We start from the raw sequence: 17763 nt of genomic DNA, 5'->3' as shown, positions 1-17763 counted from the left end.
GTGCATAAGTGTTTACAAATGTTCTATCTTCTCATTGGATTGACCCTTTTATCATTATGTAGCACTCTCTTTGTCTTTATTACAGTCTTTGTTTTCAAGTCTATTTTGTTTGATGTAAGTATATGTACTCCAGCTTTGGGTTCCATTTGCATGGAAAATCCCTTGTTCCGTCCTTCTTTCCATACATCTATAGCAAGTCTCTTATAGGTAACATATAGATAAGTGTTTTTTAATCCATTCACCCACTCTGTATCTTTTGATGGGAACATTTAGTCCATTTACATTAAAGTAATTATTGAGAGATAGGTGCTTATTGCCATTTTATTACTTGTTTTCTGGCAGTTTTTGTAGTTCCTCTCTGTTCCTTTCTTCCATTGTTCTCTTCCTTTGTGGTTTGATGGCTTTTTTTTTTTTTTGATGACTTTCTTTAGTGGTATGCTTATATTCTTTTCTCTTTATCCTCTGTGTATTTGTTATAGGTTTTTGCTTTGTTTTGCAACTGTGAGGCTTAAATATAATAACTTCTGTCTGTTACAGTCTACAGTCTTTTTTTTTTTTTTTTAAAGATTTTATTTATTTATTTGACAGAGAGAAATCACAAGTAAGCAGAGAGGCAGGCAGAGAGAGAGGAGGAAGCAGGCTCCCTGCTGAGCAGTAAGCCCGATGTGGGGCTCGAACCCAGGACCTGGGATCATGACCTGAGCCAAAGGCAGCGGCTTAACCCACTGAGCCACCCAGGCGCCCCTCCAGTCTACAGTCTTAAGTTGATAACTTAAGACTTAAGACTGAACAACTTAAGTTTTGTCCCATTGTAAAGCTTAAGATACTACTCTTGCCATTCACACTTCATGTTTTTGATGTTACATTTTACATCTTTGTATATCTTCAGTATCCTGTAACCAAATATTGTAGTTTTAGGTAATTTTATTACTTTTGTCTTTTAACTTTCTTAATAGTTTTAGAAGTAATTAATTCAGTACCTTTACTATATGTTTATCTTTCCAGTGCTCTTTCTTTTCAGTGTAAAAAAGTCTTTTTAGCATACCTTCTTTAGTTTTTGCTTGTCTGGAAAATTTATTTCCTCTTCACTTCTGAATGATAACTTTGCTGTGTAGAGTGTTCTTGATTGAAAGGGTTTTTTTCTTTCAGCACTTTGAATATGTAGTGTCACTCTCTCCTCGCTTGTGCAATTTCTGCTAAAAGTTCTGTTGATAGCCTTGTCAGGCTTTGTTGTCTGTAGTAAGTTATTTTTTTCTTGCTGCTTCTAGTATTCTCTCCTTGTCTTTAACTTTTAATATTTTAATTACAGTGTGTCTTGATGTGTGTCTTGATGTGTGTCTCTTTGGGTTCCTCTTGTTGGGAACTGTGTGATCCTGCTGGATTTGGATGTCTGTTTCCGTCCCCAGATTAGGGAAGTTTTCAGCCATTATTTCTTCTAGTAAGATTTTCCCTTTCCCTTATCCCGGGAGCACGATGATGCAAACATTAGTCCATTTGATGTCCAGTAAGTCCTTTAAGCTATCCTCACATTTTTCCATTCTTCTTTTCTTTTTGCTATTCTGATTTGGGTGGGTTCTATTGCCTTTTCTTGAAGTTGACTGATTCCTTTTTTTTTTTCATCTACCTTTCATCAACCCTTTTGGGGCATTTTTGTTTCAGTTATTGTATTCTGTGACTTCTGTTCAGTATCTTCTTAGATCTTGCATCTTTTTTGTTGAAGTTCTCATTGTGTTCATGCATTTTTTTTCTTCCCAGATGATGATCCCAGTGATTATCTTTTCTTTTTTTTTTTTCACTTAAATGCAATTTTTAAAAATCTGAGTATAGTTGACACACAATGTTACATTAGTTTCAGGTGTATGACTTAGTGATTTGACAACTTTATACATTATGCACTGCTCACCACAAGTGTAGCTACCATCTGTCCTATTACATATCTATGACAATATCAGTGACATATTCCTTATGCTCTGCTTTTTATTCCTATAAGTTACTCATCGCATAACTGGAGACCTGTATCTCCTGCTCTTTGCCTAATCACCCACTCTCCTCCCCTCTGGCAACTATCAGTTTGTTGTCTGTATTTATAGTTCTGATTTTGATTTTTATCTATTTTTTTCAGATTATACTTATGACTGGAATCATATAGTATTTGTTTTTCTCAATCTGACTAGTTTTAGTTAGCATGATACCCTCTAGGTCCATTCATATTGTCTCAAGTGGCATGATTCTATCCTTTTTATAGCTGTGTAATATTCCCTTGTGTATATATAGCACATTTTCCTTATCCATTTGTCTATTGATGGATACTTAACATTGTTTCTCCATGTCTTAACTATTGTAAATAATGCTACAGTAAACATAGGAGTACCTTTATCTTTTTGAGTTAACTGTTTTCATTTTCGGTGAGCACCTTTATCACCATTACTTTGAACTCTTTTTATCAGGTGAATTACTTATCTCTATTTAACTAAATTTTTTCTCTTGTATCTTGTTCTATCATTTGGAACATATTCCTCTGTTTCTTCACTTTGTTTGACTCTCTGTGTTGGTTTCTATATAGTAGATGAAACAACTACCTCTCCCAATCCTGAAGGAGGGGCATTGTGTAGGAGATGAACCTTATTGTTCAGCCCTCCCCAGCTCTTTGTTATCTCTCAAACCATCCTGCTTGTCCAATCAGTCTATTATATTTTTAGTAGATTATATTTAGTAGTTTAGGATGTGCCATACCAGTCAGTATCCCAGAGGGGAGGATCTCAGTGCCTCGATTTGGCTGACTGGAAGCCAAGCCCTCAGGCATCAACTTTTTAAGGTATGCAAATACGTATAGTCTTGTGGGACCACAAGTGTAAGCCCTACTGGCCACGAGAGCCAGGAGACAACCACAAAAATCAGGCTACCAGATGTATGTAAAAGCTGCCTTCTGAGAGATACTGGTGGTCTGGAACACAGCAGAGGGAGTATGTGGATATGGTGCCCACTAGTCTCTGTCCCCAGAGAGTGTTCCAACAGGCTCCTAGGTAGATGTGTTAAATAAGGCACCTGCCCTTCAGGCCAGTGCTTTAATATAAGAAACAGGTAAGCTTCCTTCGCTTGAAGTCTGGGCACCATTGCTGCCTCCAACCTGGGCCCCAGGTGTGTGAGTCCAAGTGTCTTGGCCTTTTAAGAGCAGTTTCTCAGATCTCTAGGGACTTATGGGTCTTGGAACACAAACCTCATTGGTTTTTAAAGTTCCGTGTTTTGAGGGCTTGTCTCTCAAGATATGTGACTCAGTATGTTCATGAGAGGAGATGAGTTCAGGGTATTCCTAGGGTTCACCATCCTGAACCCTGTTTACCAATAATAGATGTGTTATTGATTTTGAGGTTAAGCCCAAACTCTGTTTCTCATCCCTTAGTAAAGGAATCAAAGACATTGGTTTGGGATGTAAAGTCACATGTTAATAAAACACAAATACTCCAAGCAGTACTTTGAAGAAGAGAGTGTAGTTTATCTCTTCTCCAGAATACCTTTCAATAAAAGATAATGAGAGGCAGTATCACATAGTATTAAATGCAGACTCGGTTTCAGCCTTTCCGGTTGAACCATCTCAGACCCCTCAGCTCTTCGTGCCTCAGTTTCTGTATCTTACAAATGGTGGGCAGTGCTTCACTGTTACTGCTGCTCTTAATGAAAGCTCTCCTGGCACCTGGAACCTGGTGAGCCTCCAGGGTTCATTCTTACTCTCGTCATCATGAATTAATCCTCATAGGCCACATGGTGACTGTAGACATTTTATGGTATAGTTGTAGCTCACACAATATTTTTCTTTTTTAAAAGGGGAAATTGTTGTAAATGAAGTCAATTTTGTGAGAAAATGCATTGCAACGGACACAAGTCAATACGATCTGTGGGGAAAGCTGATCTGCAGTAACTTCAAAATTTCCTTTATTACGGATGACCCGATGCCATTACAGGTGTGTGTTATTTGTGTGCTGTTTAGTTGTTTCAAGGATTTGACTCTAAGCAGTATGTATAATTACATAAAGCACAAGTATGGAAAATTATAGTAAAATTATTATGCAGTTAACAACATTGGGAATATATTATATTAAAATTCAAAATAAAGTGTAAGGAGAATGTTGGGACTCAAGGAGAAGAATTCGTGAGATGGTTGAGTTATCTTGCTTTTTTATCTCCTGTGATTATTGCTTAGATATCCTTTGAATAATGGAGTTAGTATTTTCTTTCTTCTACATCTTTTAAACTGCTTTTAAAAATGAAGCTATCCTTTTTTTTTAAGTAGTCCTAAAGAGAAAAGCTTAATTATTTAGCAAATAATTGCGTAAACACAGTGGATTTTATAGATTTCATAGTATTTTTAACTAATTCCTTTTCCAAACATCAAATTCTAGTTTGAAATTTCAATTTACTCGTCAAATTAGAATGAAGAAAAATACTGATAAAATTTTTCTTTAATAACACTCTTGCCATTTTATGGTCCCACTGGAAACCAATAATACGTTTAATTTTGGTTTTTAAAAATTCAGGTATTCGTTTGATTAACTTAAAAATTGTGGACTTTTCCTTGGCTCTTCTATTTTGATTTCTTTCTTTTTTTTTTTTTTTTAATTTATTTATTTGACAGAAATCACAAGTAGACAGAGAGGCAGACAGAGAGAGAGGAGGAAGCAGGCTTCCTGCTGAGCAGAGAGCCCGATGTGGGGCTCGATCCCAGGACCCTGAGATCATGACCTGAGCTGAAGGCAGAGGCTTTAACCCACTGAGCCACCCAGGCGCCCCTTGATTTCTAAAGTGTTATATACTTTTATCCCCTAGACTTTTATTTATGATAGGAATTGTTCTCTAATCAAATATTTGGATATTAATTGTAAACTTTTGACTGAAGCGTCTGACTCTGGATACATATATTTCATATAGCTTTTATTAGTTTACCAAAATATTTACTTTATATTTGTGTGTTTATTGCAAACTATTGTAGGTATATTTAGACTGAAGGCATTTATAGGTACCTAGTATGTAGACAACACTGACTAATTTGGCTGTAGACTTGGGTTTTTCCTCTTCGTTTTTAGATTCATTTTTATCTGTGGCTGCAGACTTCACTGTAAATGAGATGCATGTACTTAATTAAAATAGCTACATCTCATACCGCTGGTAGGGGAAATAAACCAGTGCTCTACTGACAGCTGGTTAATAGTGAGAACTATGTTCTTAGTTTAAAAATGGGTATAAAGTGTTTGTTGACAGATTAAAATAAAACGAGCTATAGTTTGCCTGAAGATTTTTATTTCTAGTATAATTTCTGCTCTAAAAATTACTTTCTAAAGAGTGGTTTTCCAAAGTCTCCTTTGTAAAATCAAGCCATGATTTTGCCCATTAAAATCTGATGACTTAAGAGTACCTTTTTCTTTGTTATTTTAATGACCATCTAACCAGAGTCAGGCATGCAAATGGTTGCCTATGAAGTGATTGATAATATTGCATATCTTGGATATTATAAACGTATTATTGTATACAATTTAACCTCATTTCATATATAAAAGTAATGAGAGAAAGGTGGAGAGAGTGTGAACATAGCATGTGTTTCTTTTTCCTTTTCATGATTGAAATATGTTCTGAGATACTCCCTCCTTAGAACTGTCATAGTTCTGGAGACAAAAGCTTTTTGTTCTTTTTAGAGATAGTCATCATGGTAGAATAAGGCAGTTACTACCATTTGAGATTGTTGAGGAATAACCTAACGTGAACATAATTTTTATTTCAGAAATTCCATTACAGAAACCTTCTTCTTGGTGAGCATGATGTCCCTTTAACATGTATTGAGCAAATTGTCACAGGTATGTAGTATTCTTTATTCAGTCCATAAAAGCTGATTCTTCTCAGGAATTATTGCTTGAAGAATCACACCTCTCAAACATTTGGGTTGGAATTTTATTTCTGTAGGTTTATGTTCCCCCCTCCTTTTTGTTTGAGTCCCAGGAATATTAATGAAAGAGAAGTCAAGAAATTATTTTTTAAAACTTTTATTTATTTTAGAGAGAGAGGGAGAACAAATGTGAGCAAGGGGAGGGGAAGAGGGAGAGGGAGAGAAAGAATCTCAGAGTCCTCGTTGAGTGCCAAGCCTGACGTGGGGCTCAATCCCATGACCCTGAGATCATGACCTGAGCTGAAAACAAGAGTCAGATGCTCAACTGACTGAGCCACCCAGGTGTCCTGAAGTCGATAAGTTATTTTAAAATGGAAATACAGCATATTTAGCTTTTTATGTTTTCTGAGTATTTGTCCTCTTTTAAATTAAAATTTTAAGCATTAAATGTGTCTAGATGGTGGTGGTTTTATGCAAAGATCATTTAAAATATAGTCAAAAGCGAAGTTGAAATCCATCCCCTTTCCAAGTTCTGTAAATTGTAGACAAATATAAAAGATACCAGAGAAGCAGTGTTTAAGTAGTGGGTAACCTAATTATTTTCAGTAATAATTTGTTAATGTATACTAAAGAGGGAGTGACAAAAAAGTATTTTTACACATTTTTTTCTTTATTTTTTTCCTTTTTAGTAAATGACCACAAGAGGAAGCAGAAAGTCCTAGGTCCCAACCAGAAACTGAAATTTAATCCAACAGAGTTAATTATTTACTGTAAAGATTTCAGAATTGTCAGATTTCGCTTTGATGAATCAGGTCCTGAAAGTGCCAAAAAGGTAATACTATTAAGCTTTATCAAGTTTGCGGTTTCGCACTGTATTTCCAGTATCAGTTCTGTGTGGAAGTTCTTTTTTCTCAGTTGCTCAGATTTTTTTTTTATCAGCTCCTACAATACTAGAAACTATGATGTAGAAATTAGTGTATCTTTTGCACTTAAACCATTACCAGCTGGTTTCTTTCTTGGTAAGAACTTTAGAAAATACCTTAGAATGTCCTCAACGAACTAAAAGTTAGACTTAAGTTACCTAAGGGCTAGGTAAAGGCATAGTTATGGGAGAGGCCTAATAATTATTAGTACTTTAAGGAAATCTTAGTGTATTAATTTGAGAGCTATTCCACGGGAACAGCTAAAATCGAGGGACTTTTTAATTGGCTCTGTTTTTTCCCTGACTTCCGGGAATGTTTATTGCCTGCTCATGGAGTGAGTTTCCTGGGCAAAAATTCCCACTTCCTTGATCCCACCTTTTGGCTTTGGCAGAGGAGTGAAGCTGGTGGACATGGTGCCTCACAGGTCCAGGCCATGATGCAGCAAATGCAGAGAATATAACACTTTCCAGGAGAGGTCTGCTCCCGCACACTGGGAATAAAGGAACAGTTTCTTAGTGAAGTGGAACCTTCTCTCAGAAATGATTCCATTTTTGCACCACCCCAGAATGCTCTGGTGCTCTTGGTTTCCATGGTTAGTAGACTTACTGCAGTGAATTTTCGGTTGATATCAAAATGAGGCCGTCAAAAAATTCTTAAGGCAGCTGTTTTCATACCCTTTGGTGAGGACATTGTGGATTTATTTTTAGAACTTCGAATCATCAGTTTCCTCACAGGAAGGCAAGCGTAGATAAATATCTGAACATGCTGGACCCCGAGGACTAGATTATCTAGCAGAGTGTGGCGAGCTCTGTGGCTAAAAGTATTCAGGTATAAAACCATCTTTCGGCATGCTCCATAATCAAAAATTCAGCTAGGTAGCTGTGAGTCATTGGTTCACGTTTTGTAGGCCCCTTTCATCTGTTCAGTTCTGCAGTTTGTGATTTGGGCATTTTACTAACTTGAGATGCCTGCTCTTATAAAGAAAGACTTTAAGACTATTTAGGTAGTAGGCTCATTATAAAACATTTTAGCTGAGTTACTTTCTTGAGCTTAAATATATACGTGTAATTTAATCAGTCAAAGCATCAAGAATCTGCTTATGAAAATCAATTTCAGGATGCATATCAAGAATAGGGACACCATTGCATGGAGCACTGGGTGTGGTGCATAAACAATGAATTCTGGAACACTGAAAAGAAATTAAAAAAACAAATAAAAATAAAAAAAAATAAGAATAGGGACACCGTAGATCTTAAGAGATTTAGGACAGGATTTTTTTTAAGTAAAAAATTGATACAGTGGCCCAATATTCTTTCAGAAATTTTCCCTCTCTCCCACTGTCAACTATATTTTTCAGATGACTCTATTTCAGTAGTTGGAAATCATAATTATTTGGCTTCATTCTTTTTTTTTTTTTTTTTAAAGATTTTATTTCTTTATTTGACAGAGAGATCACAAGCAGGCAGAGAGGCAGGCAGAGAGAGAGGAGGAAGCAGGCTCCCTGCTGAGCAGAGAGCCTGATGCGGGGCTCGATCCCAGGACTCCGAGATCATGACCTGAGCCGAAGGCAGCGGCTTAACCCACTGAGCCACCCAGGCGCCCCTATTTGGCCTCATTCTTGAGCCTTCTAATAAATACCTGCTGGTCATTTTTTAAGTGTGAGGTTGTGTGCTTAGTTGAGAAGATTAGAGCAGGAACACATGAAAATTGAAGAGTGGTACAAAGTAGTGGCATAAAAGATGTTTTCACGTAAGTGATTAGTTGCCAAATGAATGAAACAGTTGAGTGCTCTGGAAATTCAGGATATCCCTTGTCTGTTGTGCTGCTGGTAAGTGATGAAGGGGACTGCACGGAACTGTCTATATGAGACACCCTAGTCCAACTGTTTGTGCCCTTTCCCAAGACTAGACTTCTGGCACAAATCCTTTCTCCTCTGTCTTAAAATATTAAAAGCATGTAACCTCAGAACTGAAAGAAATGCTCTTTTTGTCTTTCGTACAGACATGTTGTGGGTGGGGGTTGCAGGCGCAGAAAAGAAAAGTGGAGGCAGTAAGAATATAAAGAGAATTTTTTTCCCTGACTTACGTCTCAGACACAGAGGTGAGAACATGTATGCTCCCAAAACTTACTGGCTTCATGAGTTAAAAAGAAGAATTCTAGCACATTCTTTTATTTCAAGTGAAAGTTTTCAACTAAAATTAGGTAACAGTTGGGGAGTTACAGCTTGATTTTTACCTCCTGGAAATTTTGAATGCTAAGTTTTCTGTGGAAATGCTCTGATTTTCTAAGTTGTTTTAAAATGACCAGATGCACATTCAGAGTTCTCTGGTGGGTAAACCACTGATTAGCTTTGAAATACCAAAAGCATTTATATTTCTGTTTGAAATATGAAATCTCAAAATGCTAAATTGGTTCACATTTTGTTAAATATTGCTCTATAACCCTCTGGTAGTCTAGTTGGTGTTGCCTAAATTGTGATAGGACAAAGTTAGATGACACTGTGCTGCTGCATCCATTAGTGTTCATCCTCCTTATCCTGGGTCTGTCACAAGTCAACAGGATGTTTGGGACAGATCTGTATAAAGAGAAAAGGAATTTGATTTTGCAGAATTGGGTGTCTAGCCTCAAAGCAACTTGGAACCGCCCTTTCCTTTTGAAAAACCTCTGTTCAAAACTGAGGAGCAAAAAGAATTGTTTTTAATGATTTATTACTTACAAAATATATATATGTGTGTGTACATGTATATAAAGATGATAAGTGAAATGTATGCCCTTTATTTCTACTTTATTTTCAGATTAGTTGGTTGTGAACCACTTGTCAGGCATACTTTCTAAAAGTGAAAATTCAACCCATCTGTTTAAAGAATAGTTGGCTTTTCCTGAACTTTTTTTTTTTTTTTTTTGCTTTTTTGCTTTGAACCTGAGACTTACTCCATGGTGGCTTTTGGAGCACAAAATAAGGAAACCAGTTTTGTTTGTCAGTGTGCTAGAACTTGCTGAGGTTTGAGCTTCTCCAGTGCTGCGCCCGCAGCTGGTCTTAGAGGAGAAACCAACTGTGGGCACTGTGGCTTCTGTCTGTAAGATTGCCCTTGGTCCACAGATCACTTCAGAAGTAGTTTACTTTTTTCCCTCCATAATTTAATGTCTTTAATACCAAGATATTCTTCATTCCCTATGACACAGCCAGGGCAGATGAACCTGCTTTCAGAAGCAGTGTTTAAAGATGTAGAGTTTTTCTAAAAATTTTTAATGCTTATGGAGCACGTTGCAAAATTAGAATAATTTTACATGAAAATGAGACCTACTTTTTTGAGTCTTTCAAGCTCTTAGTGACGGAAGCTAGGAATATGGACGTAAGCTTTTTAAAGAGCGTGTACGGAGAAGCTTGAGGGAGAGGATTCTTGGCTTTATTTCTCTTCTCAAAATGTCCTACATAACAGCATGAATGTAACCCAGATAGCTCAAGTGGTAAATGCCTTTATCTGGGTCCCCAAGAAGGCCCCTTGCTTAGGTTACGTAGAAGTAAGTTGCACACACTTGTAATTACACTACTCAGCACCAGCTCTAGTTCAAGTTGTACCCCTGTTCCCCCACCCCACCCCCCATCAGCCGTTGTGCAGGTGATTAACCAGCTTTGGTTCCACAGATTGTTTGTAGTCTTCTTGCATTAGAGATGCTATTAAGCACACTTATTTGTTTCCTGACCCTTTATAGATGTGGTGTGCTATTCTCAAGGGCTTTCTAAAAGTGGGCTACGTTGGGTTTGCCTAGTTGGGTTTGCTTTGTTTGTTTTTGCTTTGTGACCATAAACAACATACTCCATAATGATCTGTGAATTTCTTTTGTGTAAACAAGGCCTGTGGCTGCTTTCTAAATGTGTCAGACAACGTGATATGCTCATTTCATTGGCTTAGAGCATTTTCCTTACTGTTAGTAAATAATTTTGTCAACTAGTATTTTTAGTGCAGCTGCTGCTGTACGCAAAGCACCTTCAGAAAGCTGCTGAGGAAAACCAAAAATGCAGAAGTCTTCAGGTCTTCACTCAGCTCTGCACAGAAAGGTCTTTCCTAGTCTCCTTCTCTACATTAGTAATCTACTACCTTCTCAACCTCACCATAACACTTCATATCCCTCCCCCGCTGGGCTTTTTTTTTTCCTTTAGCTCTTACGATGATCTCACTATCGTTTTTCTTATTTATCTTGTTGCTTCATGTCTGTCTTCCCGTTGTAGAATGTAAGCTTCAAGAGGCCGGGGATCTGCGTCTGTGTTGTTCATTGCTGCAGCCCTAGGGCTTTGGATGTGGTGGACGGGCAGGAAATATCTGTCCAGTGAATGACAGAGGTAGCATCTACCCTTAAGGGATTGAGTTTAATGGTGGAAGTAAAACGAAGAACCCCTGTGCCTTTTCCATCTACACTCAAAACTATGTCATGAATACTTTGAAATTCATTCAGCTACACAAGCACAGCTAACAGAAGGGACACTTTATATCAGAGTGGTTGTTCTTCAGAGAGAACAGAAGGGTTTCTGCAGTTAATACTGTGAAATCGGCTTGGACTAGGAAGACCTGTGAAGAGATTCGAGTTCAACGAAGCTTGTAGATTCAGGGACAGCGTGGTTGGCCGAGCAGTGGAGAAGGATTTCTCAGGCAGAGTGTGGCGGGTAGGTGGCTGGGAGTAAGGCAGGCAAAATATGAAATATGGACAGATATGTTGTTCTGACAGGAGACCACTGAGGGAACATAGGGAAAAGAAGTGATGTCTGGTAGAAGAGAGCCAGCTTGGTGAAGAATCAAGAATGAGAAGATTTATTATATTAGGCAGGTATCTGGGAACCAGAGGAGGTTATCTGGGAGAAACAGTTGCCGGTCAGAATTTCCTCTTTAGAAGAGACTTCTTAGGCATTGTGGATTTTTTTTTTCCCAGAATATAGGGAAGCTCACAGAAATGCTGAAAGGTGAGTATGGCTTAAGAATATAGCTGTGGTAGTGCAGGGAAATGGAACAAAAGTGAAAGATAATCTTGAGGAAAGTACAACAAAGCTTATAAACTACATATGGTAACCAGGGAAATGGAACAAAAGTGAAAGATAATCTTGAGGAAAGTACAACAAAGCTTATAAACTACATATGGTAACCAGGGAAATGGAACAAAAGTGAAAGATAATCTTGAGGAAAGTACAACAAAGCTTATAAACTACATATGGTAACCAGAATAGGAAGTGGTTGAGGACTTTTTCAAGGTACGGAGGTCAGTAGTTTTGCTGCTAGAAGAAGCTCTCTGAGGAAGACTATTTGACGGATTAGGGATGGGAATGTAGGTTACTGTCTCCTAATTGCGTAACTGGGACTGTTCTAGAAGGCTTTCCTTGTAGTCAAGAAAATTGAGGTATTACATAAAAGTTTCAAGAATCTTTTGTTGTTGCTTTTAGTCAAAACTAAAACTAGTGATAAACTCCTTTTATTTGTGTATATATTCTAATTTAGTAAGACAGGAAACATTCTATAGAAGACTTTTAGTATACTTGTTAAACAAGAACTTGACACATAGTTGACCCATTAGTAGAATTTGTGTCAACCCTCCCAAACACCACTAATCAACATGGACTAACAATTAACTAAACTTTTCCTGCTTGCTCCCTGTCAGAAATATATTGTTTTGGCTTAATGCTTTTCCTTCTAAATAATATTTAATCTTTCTAAGTAAGATCTTCTCTTCTCTCCTTTCATATGTCTTAAATTTCTTCTTTCTGTTCCAATCATTTAAGAATATTTTCTTCTGCAGTCTGTCCAGGGCGTTGTCAACATAGAGCACTGTCCGTCCTTCCTTCTCTCCAGCAGCAGTTGGAAATAATATCAACCATATTTCAATGTATGGCGCTTCTGCAGAGGCCAAGGCATGCATTAAGATTTAATCCTTACCGTAGCCATAGGTATTATCTTCATTTTACAGTTGCACAATCCAAGGCTCAGAGAGGTGAACTGATTTTATATCATTTGCAGGGCAAGTGTTGGTAGACACTACGATTCATGGCCTGATCTGTTCGATGGAGAAGCCCACACTCCACCCTAGACATAGTCTCAAACCATTTTCTTAAACACAGTTGTTTGTTTGTTTTTTTTTAATGTACCTCTTTGAGTCACCCTGTACTTTTGGGTTTCTTGCTAATTTTCATTTTTTGTGATTGTAACTTTCCGATTAAGTCTAGATTCCGATTAAGTCTAGATTAAGTCATGAGGTTATGAACATTAAAATTTCATACCTTACATTAAGCCTCCCAGATTGCTGGTATTAACTCATTATAGTCCACCAAAAATGAAACTTTTTTTAATCCTTTCTTTAGGAGTATGTATGTATATCTATATCTATATCTATATGTCACTACCTTTTTGGAGAATGCTTCTTTAGGTTTCAAGTTTATTTATTTGAATAAAATTACTTTCCTGTTAAAATTCAACTCAGCAAGCACTTAATAAATACTTAACCATGTACTCCCTAAAGATTATAAACAGTGTCCTGGGGGCACAACATGAATGAGATACCTGGCCTTAGGGAGCTCTTTCCCATTCTAGCTTCAACAGAAAAAAACAGAAAAATAAGAATCTATTTTCACTGGCCCACCCAAGATGATGCTCCCAGTAACCAAGGCCTTATTGTACATTTCATTTAAATAAGTGTGTTAAAATCAAATTCTAAATATAGAATTTTTCCTAGGTATGCCTTGCAATAGCTCATTATTCCCAGCCAACAGACCTCCAGCTACTCTTTGCATTTGAATATGTTGGGAAAAAATACCACAATTCAGGTAAATATGAAAATATTAAATATTGTAACTAACTTTACATTGTATAAGTTTTATTCTTATGTTTATCAGGCTTCCAAGTACATGAGCTTTAATGATTGTAGAATTATTAGCTTCATAACTGCTAGAGAATAAAGCACTATATACTAAAAGAGGCGAGATTTGTTAGATTATTTGTTAGAAAGTGACCAGGAAGAACCTGTAAGTAGCTGTAAACATAGGTTTATAAGAATCATGTTAGGTCTTTTACCGATGATCCCTGTCTTGTATTTTACGGTCAAGAAAGATCCCCTCCTCCCCATTTTTAATTGATAGCTTGAGTTGAAATAGTCTCAACTTTTAAAGAAAACAGACAGAAAATTAAAAGATCTTTGAAATGCATGATCTTTTCTGACATGGTGTGATTTTATGCAAAAGCTGAAGTGGTTAAACTTTTTAGTGGAGAGATCATCATTGAGGTCATCAAAATACTGAATTTATATTTCTTAATAAAATTGATGAAAGGAAGAGGAGCATTTGTCCAAAGGATAAGTACATTCCAGGCAGTTTTTGTAAAAGTAAAGTAGTACTATTCATATACTTACTATGTGATTACTCAGTGATGACATCACCAAGGAAAATTCCAGATGATCATGTAATTCTGTACATTTCTTACATGCAAATTTAATTTTAATCAGCCATTTTAAAAAATCTGGTAAAGGGAAGAGGAAAAACAAAGGGGTCATGTCTCATGGATTAGGGACCACAGGTTGACTCAACCTACTAAGGCACATGTTCTCTCACTATTAAGGAAGAAAAAATAAATCAATTATGTATTTACAATCAAAGATCAGTTCACCCCAACAATGGTCGGGAAAAGGATCTTACAAATTATTAATTGTACTGGTCTTTCATTTTATTATCTCAAAATATACTATAGTAATTTAATCTATGTAATAAAAGCGTATTTGAGTATTATTATATTGTAAATACAGTAAGATGTAGGAACAATACAGAGTATCTACAGGTGCATATGGTATAAGTATATTTTCACTACTCTAAAAGATCTTTGTAAACACCATAGAGATGGTATGTGAAAGTCACGCTTTGCAGAAGGAGTAGCTCTTCTCATATAGTGCTGTATTTATAGAAATGAAAGACAAAGTATTTGTAACTTAATTTTTCTTATCAAAATGTAACCAATTGTAACTTAGGCTTGAACAAATTATTTTTAAAGTTTATTTCTTAATATAAATTATACATTCACTTATTGTCTAAACATAAAAGTATTGTAGATCCTGCACTACTCATTAGGTGAATATTTCTTTGGGTCATCATCAAGCTACAGATCATGATCATCAAGGTTATTTTCAATAAGATCCTCACCCACACTTGCAAGAGAGTAGCTGAAATGAAAGTTTCAAGAGGTCCGAGAGTTCAAAGAGTCTTTGATTCCCACTTTAATTTATGATACAGATCAATTCTTGATGTGTTTTTTTTTTTTTTTTCTAATAGAAATGATTCTGTCCAGGATATAGATTCATGATTTCTGCAGTAATGTAATGACCTGAGCTCAGCAAATGCACTAAACTTCATTATGCGTTTGGGAACCTGATGCCTGCTCCGGTTACTTCTCAGTTTTCTTCATCCATTCTTGTGGGCATCTCTGGGTTAACAATACTTTAAATAGTTATTCTACCCATAGCTCTGCTACAGGATTTTCTTATTTACATCAATTGGTTCTGTATGTCTTCTTATATAAAGCTTTGTTGATAAAGTTTGATAATTAATACTTAAAATATTCAGGAACACTTTTTTTATTACATCCTTCAGTCACCTCCTGCTTTAACAGGTACTTCATAAACATAACTCTTGGCCAGAGTTTTGTTACGATTCCTCATAGGGTAACACCCTTTAATATCCTTCCGTGCTGTTGCAGAAGCATAAACTGCATCCTTAAGATCAAAAGAAGCCTGAACTATCCACACACTGCAGTCAGAATTCATTAATTTGTGAGTGAAAGATGCCCAATAATCCACTCTTGAACTTCTGGATGCCACCTTGATTCATTGGCTGGATTAAAGAATAAAGAAGTCCTTTTTGCAGGCAGGTAGGTGACAAAGCTGTTTCCACGAATAAGATCTGGAGTTAGAGGATATCCCCTGCAGTTATCTAGGGAAAGACTCTCTTAGATGGCCTTACACACTCTGAGGTTTTCTTCCATGTTTTGCATCCCTTGAATGAAAACACCATCTCTGCAGAGCTCACCAGTCATCCAAGTACTTCTGTGAGGATCCCGAAGTAAAGGGACAATGCGTAGCACCCCTAGGCTTGGAACCTCTCAGGAGGCGCTGGCACAAACACACGGTGGTTCTGGGTTCGTTCTTTCTTACCTTGAAAGAAACCACAAGGATTCTGCTTTCATCAGTCAGGTTGTTATTGGGCAGATAATGTCACAAAAGTACAGATGGACCTTTGTAATAAAATTGGTAAGATGTCAGATTATGCTTCCAGTCTGGAGAATTGAAAACCTCATGAAGTTGGGGCACCTGGGTGGCTCAGTCAGTTAAGTGTCTGACTCCTGATTTTGGCTCAGGTTGTGATCTCAGCGTGGTGAGATATATGTGTATATATGGCATCAGGTGCTGCTCTGGGCATGGAGCCTGCTTAAGATTCTCTCTCTCCCTCTGCTGCTGCCCCTCCCCTGCTCAAAAAAAAAAAAAAAGAAAAAGAAAAAGAAAAGAAAACCTCACAAAGTTATCTGTAGCCTCAGTGTTAGCAGCTCTACTCCATGGCAGACACTGAGCTTGCAAATGCTGTGATATAATCTCAAGTTGTCATTTAGTCTCAGGGCAGAAAATGTTCATTTTCAGTGGTTTATTTTATTTTGTGATTTTCTCCTTTTTATTAACATAGGCCTTGGTATTAGATTTTTTTTCCATTAAATGCTTATTTGAAAACCACTTGCAGAGTACATAGTCCATTTGAAACTGTAGAAATTTTTAAAGTTTTTTGCCTGTTGGTTCTTTTAAGATTCTCAGTGTAGCTGTCTCTTGAATGCTAGTGGTTCCCAACCAGCGTTCTGTATCAGAATCCCCGGAGGGGCTTTTAGAAATGCAGCCATACCAGCTCTGCCTCAGGCCCAAAAAGTCCAAGTCTCCTGGTTAGAACTACTTCGTTGACTCACCCTGTTGAACATAACATCACAGCTTTGTTTTTACAAACCTTGACATCCTTCATGACTTCTGGTTCCTGCAGTATCGTCAAAGCGATAGGCTTTCTTCTCATATGTTGACCATTTTTACTCTTTGCTGTTGTTTGAGGCCATTCTAAATGTAGATGGGGCTAGTTAAGTGGAAATTCTCTGATAATTTCAGCACGGCATGGAATTAGACTTCTGAGCTGTGTCACAGAAGATAGCCAAGATGGGGCACCTGGATGGCTCAGTTGGTTGAGCGCATTCAGTTCTTGATTTTGGTTCAGATCATGATCTCAGGGTCCTGGGATCAAGCCCTGCGTCGGGCTCCGCGCTCAGTGGGACGTTTGCTTGAGGATTCTCTCTCTCTCCCTCTGCCCTCCCCCCGGCCCCGCTTATGCACACGTGTGTGCACGCGTTCTTCTCACCCTCACTCTCTGTCAGATACATAAATCTTAAAGAAGAAGAAGAAGAAGGTAGCCAAGGTCAGGAGTGCTTACTATCTGGTTTTCACTTTTAGTTGGCTGAGGAGCTGTCCTAAAACCTCAGGTAACTCTGAGGGAAGCTGGATCTTCGTAATATGACTGATCTTGCCACTCTGTTGCTGCACACATTAGTAATCCGCTTGAAGAGCAGACCACAGGCATCAGGCCTTTTGGACTTTCTGGAAAGCGTTAGTATTTCCAGACTCTCTAATGCCATATTAAATATCCGCTGCGCATGCTCTAATAAGCGGCTACTGAAGAAGATGTAAACATATAACCTGGCCCTGGTTGTTGAGAAATGGACAGGTTTTCAACAGCCAAAACCTGTAAAATAGTAAACAGTGTAATATCTTATCGGTTTTCTCACCTGATCTTCAGAAAGTTTGTCTTTTCGTAGTTAGACCAGATTACATCTTGCTAGAGAAACCGGCTCATAAACTGTATGTTCTCAGTAGCTTACTGAAGTCTATAACTTCAAAACACTCAAAAGTATTCCATTCTAGGCT

At 37.4% G+C, this 17763-nt stretch overlaps 1 protein-coding gene across 3 annotated transcripts in view; it reads left to right on the top strand.

Annotated features, from left to right (window-relative positions):
* MTMR10 (myotubularin related protein 10) overlaps positions 1–17763 on the top strand; it is a 52955-nt gene that overhangs the window by 14869 nt on the left and 20323 nt on the right. For all 3 annotated transcript variants that reach the window (XM_047737533.1, XM_047737534.1, XM_047737535.1), the window contains 4 exons: positions 3823–3959; positions 5771–5843; positions 6562–6704; positions 13510–13600. In XM_047737533.1, the coding sequence (XP_047593489.1) occupies positions 3823–3959; positions 5771–5843; positions 6562–6704; positions 13510–13600 (444 nt within the window). The remainder of the gene's footprint in view (positions 1–3822; positions 3960–5770; positions 5844–6561; positions 6705–13509; positions 13601–17763) is intronic.

The sequence above is a fragment of the Lutra lutra genome, chromosome 7 (assembly GCF_902655055.1).
Source record: "Lutra lutra chromosome 7, mLutLut1.2, whole genome shotgun sequence".
NCBI classification, from domain to species: Eukaryota; Metazoa; Chordata; class Mammalia; order Carnivora; family Mustelidae; genus Lutra; species Lutra lutra.
The sequence above is the reverse complement of the archived record's forward strand: the minus strand, read 5'-3'. Positions and strand labels throughout refer to the sequence as shown.